The sequence below is a fragment of the Euleptes europaea genome, chromosome 9 (assembly GCF_029931775.1).
Source record: "Euleptes europaea isolate rEulEur1 chromosome 9, rEulEur1.hap1, whole genome shotgun sequence".
NCBI lineage: Eukaryota > Metazoa > Chordata > Lepidosauria > Squamata > Sphaerodactylidae > Euleptes > Euleptes europaea.
The window spans coordinates 79,269,538-79,287,714 of NC_079320.1; the positions used below are offsets into that span (position 1 = coordinate 79,269,538).

Consider the following 18,177-nt stretch of genomic DNA (forward strand, 5'->3'; position numbering starts at 1 on the left):
TAAGGAAAAGGCAGTGTTAAGAGACTATTTGGACACTAATTTGGCAAGGGGGTTCATACGTCCGTCTTTGGTGCCTCACTCGGCACCCGCTTTCTTTGTGAAGAAAAAGACTGGTGATTTGCGACTCTATAGATTTCCACAGACTCAGTTCGGTCCCGCAGACTAATCTACCCCCTTCCTCTTATTCCAGATCTGCTAGCTCAGTTGAAGGACGGTCGCATTTTTACTAAACTTGATTTAGTGGAAGCCTACCATCGTATTTGAATCAGAGAAGGAGATGAACACAAGACTGCCTTCTCTAGTTGCTTTGGAATGTTTGAATATTTAGTCATGCCGTTTGGATTGACGGGGGCTCTGAGTGTCTTCATGCAAATGATTAATGAGGTGTTGCATGAGTTATTGTTCAAAGGCATGATTGTTTATTTGGACGATATTTTAATATACACCAAAACCATGGACGAGCATGTGGCTCTCGTGAAAGAAGTGTTAAGTTGATTGCGTGCCCACAGGTTGTATGCCAAGGTTTCCAAATGTGACTTTCATCAGTCTTCCATAACGTTTCTGGGATATATAGTGTCACAGCAGGGACTCGCTATGGACCCAGAAAAGGTTCAGGCGGTGGTGGAGTGGGAAGTCCCCCCTACACGCAAGCAACTGCAGCAATTTCTCGGTTTTGCTAATTTCTACCGCAATTTTATTAGTAACTTTGCGCACGTAGCCTTGCCTCTCACCTCTCTTCTGCGAACGAAAGGAAAGGGGTCTGCAGCCACGCTGCCGTCTGCCAGGTTACTTTGGACTCCTGAATATCAGCAAGCGTTTGATACGCTAAAACGGTTTTTCACGTCTGAACCAGTGTTGAAACACCCTGATTGTGAAAAACCATTCATTGTTCCGGTGGATGCTTCAGATGTTGCCATGGCGGGGGCACTCTTACAAGTGGGTGAGGGTGGCCAACTGCAACCGTGTGCATATTTTTCTAAGAAATTCTCTCAAGCTGAACTAAACTGGGCTATTTTGGAAAAGGGGGTAGCAACCGTGAAACATGCCCTTACGGTCTGGAGACATTTTTTAGAAGGGGTTTACATTCCGTTTGAAGTTTGGACTGATCACAAAAATCTGGAGGCGTTAAAAGGGTCTAGAAAATTATCGGCCAAACAGGTTCGTTGGGCACAGTTCTTTGCCAAATTTCGATTTGTGCTGAAACATGTTCCAGGAAAAGAAAATTGTCTGGCTGATGCGTTGTCCCGACTCCCCCAATACCACTGTCAAATCGACCGCCCCATAGAGTCTTTATTCACCCTGGAACAACGGGGGGAGGTGCCAGGATGGGCCGTGGTTACTCGTGCCCAGAGCTGAGCTGTGGATTCTGACCCGGCGAGCGGACTCCCGGAAGCTTTCCGTGCAAGGATGGCCGAAGCCGCACGCCAAGAAGAAGGGGGCCAAAAGCTTCTTCAAGCTCTTACTTGCCGGGGGGGGGGTTGTGGTTTCATGGGGTGAAACTGTATGTTCCGGAAACTGTTTGGAGGGAGGTGTTGGAGATGGCTCATGGGGCAAAAACTGCAGGACATTTTGGGTTTGTCAAATCTTTGCATTTATTAAGGCGTCAATTTTGGTGGCTGGGTATGAGAGCTGATGTGGACCTTTTCATGCGCAGTTGCCCCCCCTGCGCAACCTCTAAAAGACTTATGGGGAAATCCCCTGGACTCCTCAAACCCTTGGAAGTCCCGTCCGTTCCCTGGGAAGTCATTGCCATGGACTTTATTACGGATCTTCCCCCAGCCGAAGGAAGACAGTGTTGTGGGTGGTGATGGACTTGTTTTCTAAGCAAGTGCATTTTGTTCCTTGTACGGGCTTACCAACAGCCCAGAAGCTGGCACATATGTTCGTTACACACGTGATGAAACATCACTCGTACCCACGCAAGATAATCACCGACGGGGGCCCCAGTTCGTGGCAAAGTTCTGGAAAGCCTTTTTAAAACTAATGGGGGTAGAACAAGGTTTGTCTTCAGCACACCATCCTCAGACAGATGGACAGACGGAACGAGTCAATTCTGTGTTAGAATGTTATTTGCGCTCTTATGTGAACTATCACCAGGATGATTGGGTAGATTTACTGCCTTTTGCTGAATATGCTTATAATACTGCTCCTCATTCGTCTACGGGGTGTACAGTCCCTTCCAGGTGGTGTATGGCAAGGATTTCGGACCCTTTGGGAACGTAGAACTGCTCCAGGAGGAGGGGATTAAAAGTGAAGTGGGAGATTGGGTGCAGGTGGTCCAGAACACATGGCCTTGGCTCCAGAAAAATCTGGAGCGAGCTAAACACAAATACAAAGAGCATGCAGATAAACATCGTTCCCTGGGGTGGGACTTTAAGGTGAGAGATCAAGTCTACCTATCCACCAAAAACCTTTGAACTCTACGACCGTGTAAAAAGCTCAGTGACAAATATGTAGGTCCCTATCCCATTACAAGAGTGATCAACGAAGTGGTTGTAGAGCTAGCGCTTCCCAAAGCCCTCAGGGGAGTCCACGAACTCAGGGGCGCATTTAAGCCCCTATTTACAACGTTCTTGGTTCCCCTCTGGGAGCCCCCAGGGAGACGACTGCTTCGCTCCACTGCCCTAGCGGAAATCCATCAAGGCAAGGTTTTTCTCCCTCAAAAAGTAGAGCATGAAAATGTCAGTACTTTTTTCAGCTTTTCCAGCGGAAATCAGAAATTTGGGGGAAAACTTTAAAGGTTCATTTCCCCCTTTTGAAATGAGTGAAATGTTTAAGACACGGTTTTATTTAAAATGCATGGTATGGATAAGACAGCCATACAGCATTAGGTAATAATTCCTATGTATTCTGTTGATAAATTCAACATATTCTTGAAAATATGTTGAATTGTTTACATGTAAATAATGTGAGGTTCTTCATCTACCCTCGGCAATCCCAGTAAGTCACTTGCTCAGACAGGTAAATCAGAAGCAGGTAAACGTTTATTAAGGAGCACGTAGGAACATAGCATGAGCAATCCACGAGTTCAAAGCTTCTAATGGTGAACCAAACTACAAAGCATAACTTTAAGCACAGAGTCATCCCAGGGTCAGAAGCAGGCTGCCTGGGAATTAGGTGATAACGGAGCCTAGCAGGAAGGAGGGAGGGAGTAAGCCATAATACTGTAAGTGCCTACATGAAGCTCAAGGCCAGAGCAGAGGGAGGGGGAAGGAGTGGGGCAGCTTGACCCGTTCAGAGAAACAAAACGAAAGAATAACACTTGCACAGGAATCGGCCTAACTCATGTCAAGAGCCTGCCTGGACTCCTGGCAGGCTGAACAGCAGAACGAACCGACACACTTGAACAGAAATAAGTATGACTCTGAAACAGAAATAAGCATGACTCTGACAAATAATTTGGGCAGCAATATACTATAATGTATTTAATGATAATACATATTTAAAGAGTTCAGTGTTTTCAGTGTTATGAATAACTTGATATACAAATATACTGGTAGTTCTACATGTTGTGATTGTATGAGAGTGCTTCTTTCCATATAATACAATTTCTCTGTTAACCACAGAATTTATTTCCGGCCTTAGTTTTTGCCATCTGAAAAACTAAAAACCAAAGATACATGTGCTAAGGTAGCATAGGGTGCAGCAGTTTGCCACTCTCTCAAGTATTGGGTATATTTGCATCTTTTTAAAAGAAAACTCAGACATTAATACTTTTAAATGCCATCAATATGCCAAATAGTACAATTTTATATGCAGGTTTATAACTGATGCATTTTCTGTTGTTAAATTGGTAAAAAAAAGTTTACGTATGACAGGAGTAAATATTTCACATGCCAATTTCCCTCAAAATTTGTTTCTAAGTGGAAAAAACCCTGGGGGAAACTTTTTCTCCCCCATAGCTTCCAAATTTCCATAACTTTTACATCTCTGCTTATGTGAGCGCCTGCTGTGCTCACCCTAGATAAGATCCAAGCCAAGATGCTTTGACTAATGTGACTAAAAGTACATATTCACGCCTGTTTTTTGCAAATGTTTTCTGGAAGTGTTCGGACCAAATTTTTTCAAAAAAGCAAATAGACTTAGGAAAGTTGCAGTCATGCTACCACACCCCACATGCTAACCACACCCCAAAGGCCTGTCCTTTCTGAGGGCTGCATCCAGCCAGCTCTTCCACTCAAGTCCCACCCATTCGATGTCCTTCCTGCGGTGCCCGTCCCACATGGCAATTGTGTGTGCAGATCCGAGGATCCCCAGTAGAGTATTTTTGGTGGTCAAAGGGTATCCCTTCCTCTCTTTTTTTCTTAACACCGCATATACAAACAAAATTCTAAAGTTCCTCTTGACAATTGTTACCAGAGGTTCTGTTTTGATCGTTTGAGGAAGCCATTTATTTTGCAGCTTGGTAACTTTCAGAATCGATACTTCTGAACTTCGAGGTGCCTCTTATTTTGAAGCAGCCCAGCGTATTTTCAGTTGCTTGCTTTTTATACACAAAGTAGATTTCCATATTTCCAGCCATTATTAAATAGATTGATCATCTAATTATCATAAGTAGCTACTAATTGGGCCGGTGCTATTGCCTGCATGATGTTGAGATCTGTGCGGAAGTGACAAACCTTTCTTTCTTTGGCAGGTTGGTGAAAATTGCCCCTCAATATTATGACATGAGCAATTTCCCACAGTGTGAAGCAAAGAGACAGTTGGACCGCATCATTGCCAAACTTCAGTCCAAGGAATACTCACAGTACTGAATTAATTATTTCAACTGAAGTTGCTCAGAGGACAGCTTTAAACAATGAAACTGAACTCTTTTAAGTTCCAAGTTGTGCTCTTTGCTTTGGTTCAATAATGGCCTTTATTTGAAAGCTTTTTAAAAAAAATTTCTTTTACAGTAAATATTCCATTCTGATTTCATAAATTAAACATTTATGCCTCCCTTTTTTGTGTTCACACTGTAGCTCATACTGGAAAAGCTGATCAATGTTTTGCAGTTTATTGAAAGTAGTTCTATATATATATAAAACAATGTTACAAGCATTTCTTTAGAAATGGTTGAAAATGCTTCTAAAATGTGATTATCGACCATGGTATGCATGATCGTTGTAATTGTTGACATTCCTTTTAGAAGTTGTGAAACGTTACAACTTGTGCTTATGTAGACACAATCTTCAGCTTCAGTACCGCGGTACTGACTTCAATAAAGTCTATTTATACTAATGTTGTGGAATAGGAAATTAGTATTTCTGTTTGTTTGTCAAGAAACGATGAGTTCTAGCCTGAAATCATCAGTGGTTTGGTCTGTTTCAGTTCATTACGTATAACTGGTCCCGACAATTAACTAAGGAGCTTAACTAGAAAAGAGTGCTAATTTAACGAATACATATTAATGTTACATGTACCATGCTTTCAAATGCCTAAATCTTTTAAACTGCCCTGGAAAAAGAACCATGGCATTTGAAGTTCAGGTGCTGTGGAACACAAAGGATGCTGCTGCAGTCTTTTGGTTTGTGGGCTTCCCGGAGGCACCTGGTTGGCCACTGTGTGAACAGACAGCTGGACTTGATGGGCCTTGGCCTGATCCAGCAGGGCCTTTCTGATGTTCTTATGAAGTTTGGACTGGTGAAGCATATCAATCTGTGCATTTCTTTGGATTTTCTCCCTCTGCTAGAGTTGTCTGGGCAGCATGTATACGCAAAATAGTTGTGTATCTACTTAGGCTCTTGGTTATATCTGCAGCAGCACACACACACTAGGGAGTTTGACCACCATTCTTCCCCTTAAGAAAGTATCCCCAGAACCTGAATTTTTGAAAGGAACCCTCTTTAAAATTGTCATTGCTGAATGAAGGCTATGACAGGATTATTCCCATAAATCCAGAGACTGCTTATCACAAATATGTAAAGTTGCTATTAAGGAATAGCTAGCTAAAGAAATAAATTAAGGGGCTTGATCCTTATGAGTACTTGCTGACATGAGGCTGAAGCCACTGAGGTCTTAAAATGCATAGGTGGGATGTGAGTACAGGAGAGATACAAGGCTGTTCTGGTACCAACCTCTGATTTGTCTAATGGGCTTGTGGTCAAACTGCATATTGCCATTTGACTGCATTTCTTTGCCATTTGACTGCATTTCTTTCAACTGCATATTGCCATTGAAAGTAACATTTGTGTGTAGTCTTAGAGCCCCTTCCTAAAGTGTGTGGGGTGGGGGGTGAAGCTCCTTAGGAGCCGGCATGACCCTGCTTTGCCCTAGGTGCCACCTTATCACAGAATAAGGTGGTACCAGCGTGGGGGCAAACATGACAGCATCCGGGCACCACTGGCCCCCGCCGCCAGTACAGCCATGCTGGCAGGAGTGGTGGTGGTGGTGTGTTCCTGGGAGTGGACCTGCCTTTCACCCCGAGCAGCAGTGGGGTGCGCAGCTCCGTTGGGAGGCAATGGGGGCTTCCCCTATGTATATTTTTTAAAAAGGCTTTTTATGCCTCGATGGAGGCTGGGAAGCCTTGAAGGAGGCGGTGCAGATATGCCACTCATGGCCGCCATGGAACTGCTCCTTCAGGATTGTACTGCCTGTGGCCAAGGACTTGTGGGGGGAACCACTTTCTTGCCCACTTTCCTGTAACATAGGGTGGTGCCACACTGGCTCCTGAGCCACTGAGTATCACTTTTTTATATAATAGGGGTGGGGAGGGTGTGTCTGTCTTAACAATTAGCATGCAAGAATGTATGGTCAGTTTTTAGATTTTCCTCTCCCAAAATACAACTGCAAAGATGAGACAGAACGATTGACAGAGGAGCTGGTAACTGTCTTTTAACTAGTCTTATCTAAAGTGTTTTTCTGTCTGGTGTGAGAAGGGCAACAAGAAGGTCTTGAGCTGGTAGTCATGGGTTGAAGGAGCTCCACCTCTCGGCAGTAGACCAGCCATGGAGATGAAAGGGAAAAGACCTTTCCAACCATCCTTCCACATAGCAAGCTATAAAAATGCCCTTCCCAACAGTGGATGGACCTAATCTAGTAACACAGAGACATAGATTTGGTGTAGCATTAATACATTAAGTTTAGATAATTAACATTTCAATATATTCCTGAAAAATAGAAACCTAGTCACAGCCTAGAATATTTCATATATGCTTGAAACATTTGTGTGTGTGTGTGTGTGTGAAGTGCCATCAAGTTGCTTACGACTCATGGCAGCCCTATGAATCAATGTCCTCCAAAACATCCTATCCTTAACAGCCTTGCTCAGGTTTTGCAAACTGAGGGCTGTGGCTTCCTTTGTAGTCAATCCATCTCATGTTGGGTCTTTCTCTTTCAACCTCTTCTAGCATTATTGTCTTTTCCAGTGACTCTGGTCTTCTCATAATATGACCAAAGTATGGTAGCCTCAGTTTAGTCATTTTAGCTTCTAGGGACAGTTCAGGCTTGATTTGATCTAGAACCCACTGATTTGTTGTTTTTTGGCAGTCCACAGTATCTGTAACAGTCTTCCATATTGCAAATTGATTGGAATATTCATATCCTGCCTTTCCCACAAACTGTGATAGCTCAAGGTTGTGTACAAAAGTTTGCACAGCAAAACAATTACAACTATAAACAATATCAATAAATAGGTGGCTTCCCATCTCCAGTGGTATTTATTAAATATTTATTGCAAGTTAACAAATGCATTCAGATGAGTGTATGATTACTGATGAGAAATGGTGCCAACCCTCTGTGAAGACCACTATGTGTGTAATCTCCTGAGAAAAGATCACTTGTATTTTTTATGCTGTAGATAATTTCATTATGTCATTTGCCAAATGCAATAGGGCAGAATCCATCTAACTTAATTCACTCTCAACTTCTCACAGTTGCAGGGCCCGCTTAGATGAAATGAGGTGACACATTCATATTAAAACCAGGGAGTCTGTTTACCCAGAAAGGAGGGCACAGGAGAGATGATCAGTGTCCCCAGATGTACCCACGTCCCCTTTTACCTCACTATACTTAATTGCTTCACTTAGGCACTGAAACAGAGCTGGGAAAAGAGCTTTGAATATTGGAGTTCAGCTAGATAACAAAGGGGAAGGGGATACTTGCCCCCCCCCCCCCCGACCCTACATTTATTGGTATAAAGACTGCAAGCGCAGTTACAATTAATAGACCTCCTCCTGAATTATTTGTGTGCATGTGCTTGCTCACCCTCGCACTCGCCACAAAAACAAGCCCCCACACCCAATTCTGTCTTGGCCTGTCATGCCCGCCACATCACATCTAATCTGGACCCTGTGTCTTTTAGAATGCCTGGCTTTCAGAGAAACACTAGTTGGAAAGGAAATTTTGTATACACATTCAACCAGTGAATTACATGTGCAAGATCACAAAATGATTCTAGTTAAGGAAGAGAGAGCAGTTGGAAGAACATAATTATGGAATGAGATACATTGCTGAACACGAGCTTGTAAAATAGTTAAGAAGAGGGAGATTGGTTTTAATTTTGGCGTATATAGCCAACTACATAAAATACACATCTGATTGCAATCTATTACATTAAAGAGGTGCGTGGATGCTTTTATGGAGCTATGGGGATGAATGTCGAGCAATATCAAGAGGCACATAGGCAACTTATTGAGGTGGGTTTGGTAAAATCGGTAAACATACAAAGAAGCATTGTCTACCATTGACTGGTTGTACTTTAAAAGCTAGTTTGCTCCAAGCTGTCTGAAAAGAAGCTGAGGGAAGTCTTTATTCATACATTTATAGATGGCCTGTACTTTAATCAAACATCCATTGCTACATAGATAATTTGCCTAGGTCATGGACTATGACATAGGGTATTTTAAAGTTCTCAGCAGAGTTACCATTCCTTCAGAAATAAAATAGTCATAGTCTCATGCTTGTTGGTATCTTCTTTCTTCTACTGTTTCTTCAGCCCAAGATAATACTTAATTTATTAGGGAGATATTAGTATCTGGAATGAGTCTATGCAATTCTGAAGCTGCCACATCAATGCAGTTCACAGCCACGTAGTGCAAACACATACTTTTATTGACCTGGTTTGTTGTATATTCGGTCTTGGAGGTGGGCCCCTCACAGTCTGCAAGTGGCCCTTGGGTAACTCTAACATTCACTTGATACATGTTTGGAATGTCCTGGTTCAATGGCAGTGCCTATGTTAACTGTGTGGCTTACAGTAAATATGTAAACTGTGCCCAGCTTCAAATTGGGTGGGAATTCTGGACAGGCATTTGGATTGTGTGGCTTACAAGGCAGAGGGTAAACAGCCCTTCCCTACAATGGAACAAACTACCTACTCTTATGGCTGGAAGAGCCAGGTGAATTATTTGCAGACCTGTGTATACATTCTGCAGCAAGATTTGATATTGCAAGATGAGCTAGACCTACAGTATAAAATAGTCCTAAGGCACTGACTACCCCTTTTCACATCATCCTGCCTCTCAAAGGAGTCTTGTATGCTTGACATTGAACCTGTGTGAGTCATGGTGAATTTTGAAAAGTGTTAGTGTACATAGGGCTATCTCTTTCGAGCCTCCTTATTGGTCTCAGTCAACTGAGTGTGCATACTAGAGAATGCCCAGATCCTCTCAGGTTGTAAATTTAACACATTTATTTATTTACAAATTGTATATCCCATTGGTTCTTGTAGGTTATCCGGGCTGTGTAACCGTGGTCTTGGAATTTTCTTTCCTGACATTTCGCCAGCAACTGTGGCAGGCATCTTCAGAGGATTAACACTGAAGGACAGTGTCTCTCAGTGTCAAGTGTGTAGGAAGAGTAATATATAGTCAGAAAGGGGTTGGGTTTGAGCTGAGTACTGTCCTGCAAAAGTAATGTGCTAATCATTGTCCTGTAAGTATCAAGATAATGTGCTAATGAGGGTATGGTATGTTAATATGGAACCATTGGATCCTGAAGTGATCTGTTAATGTGTGTAATCCAAGGCTAATCTGCATGGCTATTGTTGCTCTCAGCTCATTCCGAAGTCTCCACAAGGGGGTAATGTAACGCGTACCGAGGCAGAGACTTCTCTAACTCGGCGGGAAATTGTGGATTTGTTTAACTAGGTGTTGGATACACAGGCTTAAATGATGGTGGCCCTCAAGGAATCCCTTTCCCCTCTCATACAGGGCACGGGTTCAGATCCTGCTCTAATCACCTCACAACGCTCCCTCCAGGGGCAGGGAGACCAATCTAACCCTCAGTGGCGCACTAAAGCCGCACTCAGGGCCCCTTCCCCCACTCTCAATCCCTTCAAGCCCTGGAGCATACCTCTTCAGTGGCCCCACATTTAAAAGGCAGAGAAAAAGGGGAATTGATTCCGATGAGGACACTCCCATTCTCCTTAAAGAACAACATCCCCGCCTATTTCAGCGGAGGATTTTTAGGGACTCTTAAGCAGGGCTCTGGTAACCCTAGACCTCAATGAGGATCCAGGCCTTGTGGCCGTCTCCATTCCTAAACCCACGAAAAAGGGGCCAAGGAGTTCTTCCCAAGTACCAAACCTCGCATCTGGGAGATCCCATTCCCAGAATTTTTTGAAACCTAGGTACAAGCTGAATTGGACAAACCCTTGGCCAGTAGACAGTCCCCTACCAATACAAGAGACTGTACACCATGGTTCCACAGGCCGTGTCCCTTTTCAACTTTCCCTGATTGATGCCCCTGTAGCGGCAGTTCACTCATCTGATTTACCATCTGAAGATGGAATGGGGTCAGTTAGAGACCCACTCTATTGGAAAGCAGAGATTCTTTCCAAAAAGGTTCAGGAGGCCTCCGCCCTGGCAATCTAAGCCTCAGCAGCAACCTCCTTTATGACCAGAGCCTCCATTGTGTGGCTCAGGTAAATTATCAGCTCTATGCAGGAGAAAATCGTTAGATTGCGGAAGACCTTAACAGACTTTTGAGGGCATCCGCATTCATGACAGACGCATCTCTTGATGCTATGTCCCTCACAGCTCGAGCCACTTCTTCCAACATTGCTATCGGAGGAGCACTGTGGGTTCGTCCCTGGCAAATGAGCTTAAAACCAAAACACTGACCATGTCATACCCCTACACTGGGGGAAGACTCTTTGGGGAAAGAATAGAAAAATCCTTATGGAAAACAAGGATAAGAAAAAGGGTTCTTCCAAGATCCTACAACAAAGAGGGAAGACATTCCTCTGCCTACTCCAGTTTCAGAACTTTCCACTCTCTGGCCCCCTTCAGGCCAGAACAATGCAGGGGTTCTTGGAATAATAATAATAAAGGCTCCTTTCACAGATGGGGAAACAAATTTTTTAGTTCCTCTCAGGGACAACATCAGTTCTCGGGCAACAAGGGAGACAAGTTCTCCAAAGCCCCTAAGCAGTGACGCCAAGTCACAGCTGGTGTGTGGGGGGGAGACCCTACGATTCTGCCACAAGCTGGAAAGGTTTGCATGGGTTTCTCAGGCGTTATCAACAGGTTATCTCATAGAATTCACATCTCTCCCAAGAGACAAAATTGTGAACTCCCCAAAATCTCCTCGCAGGGACAAAGCATCAGCGATCCCTGGACGCCATATTCCGCCTACACCGAATTCAAGTCATAGAACCAGTCCCTCATCCCGAAATTGGCTACGGGGTATATTCCATCCTCCCTACAGTCCCCAAGAAAAATGGAAACTGGAGGGCTATCTTGGACCGGAATCATCTAAACAGAGGGTTAGATACAGGAAATTCCATATGGAGATCCTCAGTTCCATTATGGAAGCCCTACAGGTAGGCCAGATCCTAACCTCCTTGGACCTGAATAAGGCATACCTTCACGTCTCTATTCACCCCTCCCACAGGAGGTTTCTCAGATTTTGCTATGCCAAGAGACTCTACCAATTCAGGGCGCTTCCCTTCTGTTTGGCTTCTGCTCCCCACGTCTTCACCAAAATACTGGTGATGCCGGTGGCGTTACTCCGACAGGAGTGAATTACAATATTCCCATATCTAGGCGACCACGGGTTTCTTGTCAATCTAGAAAAGAACCAACTGAAGCCAGCACAGAGATTAGAACACCTGGGGGGTTATCATAGACAGTCACATGAACCCGATATGTCTTCCACAGGACAAGATCACCAAAATCCATTCCATGTCCCAGTCAGTAATCAGCTTCAGCCACGGCAGGATCATGTTCCTTGCCAAATTGCTGGGAAAGACGGTAGCCTGTCTCACCTTGGTCCCGTGGGCCAGGTTCCACTCGAGACCGCTCCAGGGAATCCTACAACCCTATCAGGATTTGATCACACACAGCGGGGGCAAGTCCTTCCCCCTCCCCCAGAAATTGCGCCAATCCCACCTGCGGTGGTACCAGAGGTACATTTCATCATAGGGGTCCAGATACAGGTATACACAGACACCAGTCTAGAGGGTTGGGGAGCTACTTTTCAGGGCCAAATGGCTCAAAGCCAGTGGTCTCTAAGAGAAAAGAGATTACACATAAGCATACTACAACTAAGAGCCACTCAACTGGCTCTACAGCACTGCAGGAGCCTCCTATATCGCAGACACATTCTGATCCACACGGACAATGTGTCCGCGAAAGCGTACCTTAACAACCAGGAGGGGTCAAAGTCTCCCAGGCTCCATCAGGAAGCCGAGATCATTCTCTCCTGGAAGAAATGTATCTTCTGTCCCTTCAGCGGAACATGTCAGGGGAGTTATCAATCTCCAGGCCGACTGGGCGAGCCGTCTGGTTCTGGACAAAGGGGAATGGTCTCTCCACAGGATAGTTTTCAATCAGATCACGGAGAGATTCGGCCAGCCCAAGGGGTTACCTGTTTGCCTCGGTGAGCATTCACCACCTCCCGCGATTCCTTACGCGTTATTCCCACCAAGAGGTGAAGAGGGACGCCCTCCTGTCCCATGGCCGAAAGAACTACTGTTCGCCTTTACGCCCATTTCCATTCTACCAAGGGTAATAAGAAAGATCAGGAAGGAGGGTGCAAACGTCATTCTTATTGATCCTCGTTGGCCAAGAAAATCCAGGTTTTCCCAGCCTGAAGGAGTTATCCGTCTAGATGCCTTGGGAACTCCCAAACATCCCAGACCTGCTTCATCAGGATCCCTTATTTCATCCAGAACCCCAATGGCTTCACTTAACCACCTGGAAAATGAAAGGAAGTCCCTCTTAGAGGAGGGATACAGCAAGGTGGTGATGGCTACCATGATAGAAGCGAGGAGACTTTCCACTAGAAGGATTTTTAATACCTCCCGGAAAGCCTTTGTTCTGTGGTGTAGGCGCAAGCACATTGATCCATTGTTACCAGGGATTCTCAAGACCCTAGAGTTCCTCCATCATGGAGTTGCACAGGGTCTCAAGGCTTCCACATTGCACAGACAGGGGGCAGCCATATCCACCATTCTTAGGGTCTCCGAAGATTTATCTCCTTCTAGGCATCCCCACATTTTGACTTCTCTAAGGGAGTGGTTCAAAGGAAGCCTCCAGTAGTCTATCGCTTCCCACGTAGCACCTCAATGTGATCCTCACAGCATTGATATGCATTCCCTTTAATCCCATTAAGGGTATTCCCTTAAGGATGCTGAGGATGAAATCCTCCTTCCCCATAGCAGTGTCTTCAGCCCGGCGTGTTTCCGAGCTTAGGGCACTGTCAGCGCGTGAAGGACTCTATCTTTCACAGTGACAAGGTGGTCCTCAGACCGGACCCCACCTTCATGCCAAAGGTGAATTCCATCTTTCACCATTCACAGAAGACTCTTTCGCCGTCATTCTGCCCCAATCCTGTTCATCTCAGGAAAAAAGAGTGGCATCTTTTAGACTTGAGACAACTACTCAAGGTTTACCTTAGTCATACAGAACCTATCAGACACTCAGATACCTTATTTATCTCATTAACCAATCCATCTAAAGGTCAAAATGTCTAACGCTGCCATTAGTTGCCCGGTGAAACAGTGCATTACTGAGGCATACAAAGCCAGTAATCTGCCTCCTCCTGCTGGCAACTCTGCACATTTGGTACACAGTGCAGCCACCTAGGCGACCTTTGATACGCACGCCTCCTTAGACAAGACACGTAGGACGGCCAATTGGTCTACGGCACCTATATTAATAGAACATTACAAGATTAATGCCAGGGCCTCTGCTGACGCAGCCTTCGGTAGAAGGGTCCTGCGGCACGTCTTGGATGCACCATAGTCCCACCCGGGCAAACAGCTCTTGGATATCCCGCGAGTTTCAAGATGACCTCCAACCAGAACGAGAACGGAGCCTTGTTTACTCACCGTGAAGGCTCCTTCTGTTCTGGATTGGAGGTCATCTTGCCCACCCAAAAATCATAAGGGTATCAAGTTATCCAAGACTTAGCTCCTTTTGTTCATTGCAGTACCTAAGGGGTGTGGTTGCCTAATGTTAGAGGCATAATGCAGAGTGCTCTTTATGTTCACCATCTTACCTGAATCAAGTATTTTCCACTTACCTGTTTCCCCCCGGTATGTTAGTGTTTATAGGAGTTCATGTTTTTGTTTATAAGGTACACTGTTGTTGCCTGGTTGGTCTTTTGTACTTACCTGTCTCCTTAGCTCGGCGAGTCCGTAAACTGGAGTTCCCGCCCAGGCGGCAGGAAGTAGAATAAAGATATTTTGGTCCTGCCTACCCTGGGCATGTGATGGTAATACCCGCGAGTTTCAAGATGACCTCCAATCCAGAACAGAAGGAGCCTTCACGGTGAGTAAACAAGGCTCCGTTCTGACTATATATTACTCTTCCTACACACTTGACACTGAGAGACACTGTCCTTCAGTGTTAATCCTCTGAAGATGCCTGCCACAGTTGCTGGCGAAACGTCAGGAAAGAAAATTCCAAGACCACGGTTACACAGCCCGGATAACCTACAAGAACCAATGAACTCTGACCGTGAAAGCCTTCGACAATATTTTGTATATCCCATCTTTCTGCCCTCATCAGGACCACCAAACAAGCTGTCATGAAAGGACGCCTGTCTGTCTTTACTGATCTGCTCATGAAGGAACCTTAGAAAACTTTCAAGCTTCTCCAAAAAAATCTTAGAAACCATTTTTTTTTGGGGGGGGGGGAAATGTTTAATAGCAAAAAAAAAAAAAAAAGATTGTTGAGCAGGTGTTATTCTGGTTTGTCCATTCATGCCCAACCACAGTTGGTACAAAGTTGCGATTTGCAAATTCCACTTCAAGCTGTTGCTTCTAATTCAGGTTTGCTGTTCTTAAGCTAACCATTGGTTCTCAGTTCACGCCACACCACCGTTAAGGTTCCTTGGCTGTGGTTTGACATGACGTCTGAACGGAAAAAAGAGGTTACAAACGAGGCTGTGCATTCTTTGCACCCAAAAGAACCGAGTGTTAAAAAATACTGAGTAGGTTCTTGTAGGTTATGCGGGCTGTGTAACCGTGGTCTTGGTATTTTCTTTCCTGACGTTTCGCCAGCAGCTGTGGCAGGCATCTTCAGAGGAGTAACACTGAAGGACAGTGTCTTCACTGTCCTTCAGTGTTACTCCTCTGAAGATGCCTGCCACAGCTGCTGGCGAAACGTCAGGAAAGAAAATACCAAGACCACGGTTACACAGCCCGCATAACCTACAAGAACCAATGAACTCTGACCGTGAAAGCCTTCGACAATATTTTAATACTGAGTAGATTTAAATATTGACCATGGGTCCTGAGACATTGATTTGGATCCTATCTACTTCTGCAGAAACAGCATGAGTTGTTGTGTTCCCCTTCCTCCAATACTTTCTTTTGATCCCCAGAAACTAGATTAATAATCATGGGGTTCCGGTGGGGAGGGAGAAGGGAGTGAAGTCCTGACTACCTCTACCTACAGCTCTGCCACAACTCCTTATAGGTCCTGTGACCCCCAGAATCTAGGTCAGAAGGGATTACTGGAGCGTGGAGAACATAGAAAAGATCCGTGTTCCTTCTGCTGATGGTAGTAAGATCCAACTCATTTTTCTAAATTTGGTGTGTCTGAGAAATATTCATGAGTCTGTACTGTGTTTAGGAACTACGTAATTCATTGTCCTTCAAATCAATACAGCATTATTTCCTCACTTTTTATTCTAGTAAAATTTTACAAGGTCCCAAGCAATAGGGAACAGTTGGTTTATAAACCGTAATTTCCTCCTTTCCACTTTTTATAACGTTGGCTTCTTCAATAGAGGTGCTGGAAACAAGCAAGTTCTTCGTTTTTTTTCATGCATGCATTTGAATTCCTTTGTTTCTGCCTTGGGGGACTATAGCTTTTAGTAACAGTGGTATGGAAACCAGCAATTAAAATAGTATTCTTATAATTGTGCATGCTTTAAATAGGTATTAATTTAAGCAGCTTAGCTTTGTATTTTAAATACCATGTAGCCTTTCAGGTCTTCTTTGTGTTGGAAATGCCTCTACGATGAGTTCTTACATTCTTAAATCTAATAAAGCTTCCTCTTTGCACTGATACCTATGCAGCAATTGCCTTGTGTAGAAGCAAAGAGGAGGGTGCATTCTGATTAATGCTGTTAATAAAGATTGGGGCTAAATGATTTAGAGGAATTCTTTTGCCCATCTGCTCTGCTTACCTGAGAGTAAATCCCATTGAGTTCAGTAGAGCTGACTCCAGAGTAAATATGCAGAGGACTGCATGTTATCAAAACATCAGTACAGGTGTCTCTTGGAGATACGGGAGTACATTGCATTAAAGAGATGAAAGCTGCTGCAATTCCTTCCATAGAAAGGCCTTCTTTAACATTTTCTTATTCCCAATTACAGTAGCTTAGTGGAACCATAAATATGTGCTCTTAACGCTCGTTTGCACAAGTTTTAATTGATTGATTTACAGATTACGCTAATCAAAGTGGGTAGGCCTAAATTATCTTTTAAAAAAAATTAGTACTGTCTTCTTTAAGTAAAGGAAGCCCGTTTTACATTCCTCGCCTGTTGCTATTTTACTGTCCGAGGCCTCAAATACCTACTTAAGCCATCCTGCGATTGCAGTAAAGAGTTTCCCGCGTACCTGCCTATTTCATAAACACTTCTGTTGATTCACATTTTCAGATCAACAGTAAAAACAGCTTTTCATTTGATGTTAGTGTAAATGGGTTTTAACCTCTTTCACATCACCCTTTCCTGATATACAGAAACACTCGCATTTGGCATCAAAACGTGCGCAACACTTTAAAGGGTGACAGCTTGAAACAGTCGGATTTTGAATGTTTTGTTCTGCAAAATGGTATCATTTTATTTTCCGCGGACCTTTCTGACACCCTGAGATCTCATAGCTGAAGGTTTATAAGCATCTGCAAATTCATAGCTGATAGCGGTCATAAGACATTCGCAAACTGTCCTGCATCTCTAGGTCATTCCATAGCATTGAATTCTTACGTCATTTCTGCTTTTAGACTTTTGTCATTTGGTCACAGTTAAAAACACACACTCAAGAGTGGGGCTATTAATGCAAATCTGCAGGCCACGTGCACCTTTTGGCCAAGGTCAGCCGTTCATTATTATATTCTGCAAACGGGTCCATGTGATGGGAGATGCTTGGGGGCAGTTTTAATGGCACCCAGATATCCCCCCCCTGCAACAACTCCTTTTCTCCCTTTCCGTCAAAGTAAAATTTCAGGGGGGAAATTGACACCCCGCCCCCATACTGGTGTTAAAACGTCCAAGCCAGGCTGGAATGATGTGCTGTCTACGTTGACCGCACCCGCCCCTTCAACCGCTGGTTAGTCGACATGAGTTTGGATGCAGTGATGTGGGGAGCCCCAACCTTTTTCGAGCCTGCAGGCAACATTTGTTATTCTGACACGGCATGCTGGGCGCAGCAACAAAATGGCCACCACAAAATGGTTGCCACAGGAGGTGGAGCCAGCCACAAAATGATTGCCACAGTTTAACCTCAATAACACAGTGTAGACCCTTGTGCTGTAGCGGCAGCTGCTGCCCAAGCAACATTTTTAAAAATCTGCACAGCCAATCAAATCTCCAATAGTCCATAAGAAGCCTTGCTGGGCAAAATCCCTACCTGGCCCCACCCACTTCCTAAAAACACATGGCGGGTGCCAGAAAAGTGTCAGCAGGCACCGCATTGGGGATCCCCTGCACGTTGGGGACCCCCTGCAGTAATGGGCTGGAAGGAGGGCCCATATGCTGGGCATCCCCAGACGAAAGAGGTGGTGATGGTTGAAAAAGTA

At 44.4% G+C, this 18,177-nt stretch overlaps 1 protein-coding gene across 1 annotated transcript in view; it reads left to right on the forward strand.

Moving 5' to 3' along the window:
* The window catches only part of DHX15 (DEAH-box helicase 15), a 73,035-nt gene extending 67,815 nt beyond the window's left edge, over positions 1 to 5,220 (forward strand). The window contains exon 14 of the mRNA XM_056855106.1: positions 4,637 to 5,220. Coding sequence (XP_056711084.1) covers positions 4,637 to 4,754 — 118 coding nt within the window. The 3' untranslated portion in view covers positions 4,755 to 5,220. The remainder of the gene's footprint in view (positions 1 to 4,636) is intronic.
* Positions 5,221 to 18,177: the final 12,957 nt, after the last annotated feature.